This window comes from Curcuma longa, unplaced genomic scaffold, assembly GCF_044706935.1.
Source record: "Curcuma longa cultivar G26 ecotype Majalengka, Jawa Barat unplaced genomic scaffold, ITB_CL_G26_1.1 contig_25360, whole genome shotgun sequence".
NCBI lineage: Eukaryota > Viridiplantae > Streptophyta > Magnoliopsida > Zingiberales > Zingiberaceae > Curcuma > Curcuma longa.
This window is the reverse complement of record NW_027432735.1, coordinates 994-4844: the sequence shown is the minus strand read 5'-3', so window position 1 is coordinate 4844 and position 3851 is coordinate 994. Positions and strand designations below refer to the sequence as shown.

Below are 3851 nucleotides of genomic sequence, written 5' to 3'. Positions count from 1 at the left end.
AAGTTACTAGGTGTGTGAACTCTTCCACTCGTTTATATATTGCCCTAAAACTTATAAATTCTCTTCTCAGAGCATTATCACACCTTTCATTTGGAGCATTATATACATACATCTATGTCCTTCGACTAACTCTCTTCAGCCACAAGTGCTCTCTGTTACTGCAGAGTATCTACCTCTCTGTCTTTGAATTCATGGTGGAGGAAGCCATCGGGAATAGGGATGGACAAGAGAATAAGCAGCAGCGAGGAGGCGGAGGTGCGGAAGGGCCCCTGGACCATGGAGGAAGACCTCATCCTCGTCAACTACATCTCCAACCACGGCGAAGGCGTCTGGAACAACATCGCTCGCTCTGCCGGTATGGACTGATCAACATTTTCAGTTGTTTGTTTCTTAAAATGAAAGCTCTTGATGTGCCTGCTGCTCTTTTGCGATTTTAGGGTTGAAGCGGACGGGGAAGAGCTGCAGGCTGAGGTGGCTGAACTACCTGCGGCCGGACGTGCGGCGGGGCAACATCACGCAGGAGGAGCAGCAGCTGATCATGGAGCTCCACGAGAGGTGGGGAAACAGGTGAGCAAGAAGAGGAAGAGGAGGTTAGCTAATTAAATAAAAAACATGCGCGAGTGAGCTCGATAGGGCGGTATTAATTAATGGGAGGGGATGTGTGGCTGGAAATCTCCAGCGGCGGCTTCCGGCGCAGGAGAACCACGAATTCGATAGCTAGGGTTGGGGAAGATCTAGAATCAATAATTGGTCCTGGAACTGGGAGATTGAGCACGTGCATGGAGTTCTAGATCATGCATGCATACATGCATCTTCTGATAGATTTGGTTCCTTGTTTTTTCTTAGATTTGCCCAGGTTTTTCTTACTAATTTCATTCATTGTCTCAATTAAAGAAGATTTTTATCTGTCGTGCGTGATGGATAACAATTTTAAGGAACTAACAAAGATGATCAAATGTCAATTACCAATTTCTATAGTGTACGAAGGAATAAAGTTATCAACTTTGATTCTAATTTGCAAATTTGCGAGGTGGTCAAAAATTGCGAGGCAGCTCCCAGGGAGGACTGACAACGAGATAAAGAACTTTTGGAGGACCCGAGTGCAAAAGAAGCTCAAACACGGTGAGTGCTTAATGATGAACAACTTGATGCTCATGGACGACGAAGCCAGCACGAGCGCACTTCAAGTCAACGCCGCCGGAGATGTGAACGGCGGCGGTCAACCGGTTTGCAACGGCGACATGGTCGGTGGCGATCTTCAGCACGGCGACGGCATGACCTCCGATGACTTCTCCACCGAGTCGAACGACAACTTTTGGTCCGTGGAGGATTTCTGGTTACTAAATTAATTAATGAAGATCAGACAATAATATCCATAATGAGAGATCGAATTATCGATCATATATAAATTAAACGAGCAATGGACGATCGAGCTTGTTGCCTAGATGTAGCTAGCTAGCGTAATATTATTGTACAAGCTAGCGACTTGATGTTGTACAAATTAAATTAGCTTTGTATATAATTAATTAAGCTTTTGCTAATGACAATGACAATTAATTGCTCTAAAATACACTTGTTATGTGTGTTTATTTTCCTTGTATATATGTTGAAATCCTGGCAACGTATTAAAATGTGTTGATGGCCGATAAAATGTTAACGTTGTATTTATTTTTACAAACTCAACTATATATATATATATATTAAACCATGCACGTGAATTAATTATAGCTAGTCTTGAATTCGAAGAATAAACTAGTGAATGGATGTAGCAACAGCAGCACTTCCAAATCCCAGTGTGATTGGAGCCGATACCGAACCCAACCATTTGGAGCAAACCCGAATCCGTCTTTAGGGCCCCTTCCGTTTTGGCGCATAGAGTCGACGTGAGCCTAACAGTTAGGTATGCGGTTAATTGCCGACCGCCGCCTAATCCACCACGTGCGAATCTAGCTATTCCCGGTTTGTAGATCCTGCCGCTATCTTCCGTCGATATCCGCCACAAATTGGATTCGGTCGGGAGGGGAAGCTCGCGGTGTCCACGAATTAGACGGAGGCACGTGCGGGATTTGGGTATTTAAGGAAGGGTTGGGCAGGGCTTTTGAGCTGAGAGCGAGAGGAAGTGAAGTTTCATGGTTAGAGTTGATGATCACCATGAGGTGGCCGAGGCTTTTAATGTGTGTTGTTGGGGGAAATGGGGGAGTTGATAAAGGCCACGTTTTGTTAGCTAAAAGGGAAAAGAGTTGGAAAAGGTTTGTCGGGAGGGGAATTGGAATGTGCTGGGAAGAGACTAGAGAGGGACAGGGCGGATAAGGATGGGGGATTGCAAACAAAAGGGACAGGGACAGGCCTTGCATTGCATTGCATGCATGCATGCTTGCTTTTGAAGTGATGTAGTAGCAGTATGGACTGTTTGTGTTGTTTGTACCACTAAGCAAAGGGCGAATTGATTCACCCACCCCACGATAAAACGATGCACTTCCACGATAATCTTGCTCCTCGATTATTACTGAGCCAATGACTAACATAAAGGTGAGTTGTTCCTCTCAATTTTTTTTTTCGTTTAAAGACCTGCTGGCCTGTTGATTGGACGGGAATCCACACATGTTCCTGATCAATTATGTATTTCTTTTTATTATATAAATAATATTTGCAAGAGAAGATAAAATGCAGTGTCACAAACGCATACAAAAGTTCGACAGGTTGATCAAGAATTCTAACTGCGTGTCATGGTTCCCATTTTCCATACTTCTACAACTTCCTTTTGGGAAGTTCATCTGCTGAGTAACAAGTCTAGATCGGGCCTTAAAGCTCCCGCACCAGCCAGAACACCAGTTTTTGTGGCATCTCGTTCTTTGATCCACTCAGTCCACCGAATGTTATTTTTGCAATGGAAGTTATCGTTTTCAAAAGGTGCAAAAAAAAAAAAACTATTCTTATGAACAAAAAATAAAAAGGAACTCTATCGAATAAATCAATTACTAAACAGATGAAAAACATCCTACTTCTGTATGTATATCAGGAAGTATTCGGCTGTTCATAGAACAATCTTAAGCGAGTTGAGATTATGGAAATGAAAATATTATCCGTCTATAAAACTCAAATGAAAACCACGAATGTGGACCAAAGCAGATCATAATCATATACCACAAAATAAAACTCTTAACAGCTGCAATTTACATTAGTAGATTTGGAAGCCATTACCAACTGTTGCAAAAAGATAAGGGAGAAAGATGAGGGGGAAAAAAAACTACAGTACTGCATTAAGCTGTAAACTGCCAATGCATTCAAGGCTGAGCTGCACTGTCAACTTGGTCGGTTTCAACATCCTGAGAGTGTTTGGCCTTCTTTGCTTCATAATCTCTCACTGCGGCCTTGATTGCATCTTCAGCAAGCATGCTGCAGTGCAACTTAACTGGAGGCAGGGAAAGATGTTTGGCAATTTCCCTGCAGGAATCCCAAGTGTCAGCGCATGCGCACATCTGGAATGGTTTCTTGTACTAGTACAGAAATTGTATCTGGAGTCTCAAACATTTTGGACTTGCTGAGGCATGATTAAGCAGAATACAGATCCAGGTCCAAAATCAGTGCTAGTGTTTATCAGGAATTGTATAAAGAAAATAAAACTAAACTGATGGTCTCGGGATTCAACCAATATGGAAGCAGCTTCCCTCAGTTACAATTGATTGTTGACCTTGAAATAAATTCAAAATGCCAAATTCAAACTGGCACCAAAATTTGGATGGAAGATTAGAGGCAAAGCTAGGAGTCAGGAAAAAGTGAAGCGGAGCTCCTCAAGTCCAGGTAGGGGTTAGAAACACATGGCTTATATGCACCAAGAAATTAAGCCTTGT

At 42.7% G+C, this 3851-nt stretch overlaps 1 protein-coding gene across 1 annotated transcript; it reads left to right on the top strand.

The window, feature by feature from the left end:
- Window positions 1-219: 219 nt before the first annotated feature.
- LOC141818562 (myb-related protein 340-like) lies at window positions 220-1349 on the top strand. Its single transcript, XM_074706035.1, has 3 exons — window positions 220-355; window positions 438-567; window positions 1031-1349. Exons 1-3 carry the CDS (start codon window positions 220-222, stop codon window positions 1347-1349), a joined length of 585 nt encoding a protein of 194 aa, XP_074562136.1.
- Window positions 1350-3851: the final 2502 nt, after the last annotated feature.

Coding starts and splice junctions, on each gene's coding strand:
- LOC141818562 (XM_074706035.1), top strand. CDS start 220: ATGGACAAGAGAATAAGCAGCAGCGAGGAGGCGGAGGTGCGGAAGGGC. Junction 356..437: donor CAACATCGCTCGCTCTGCCG/GTATGGACTGAT, acceptor TTGCGATTTTAG/GGTTGAAGCGGACGGGGAAG. Junction 568..1,030: donor CACGAGAGGTGGGGAAACAG/GTGAGCAAGAAG, acceptor CAAATTTGCGAG/GTGGTCAAAAATTGCGAGGC.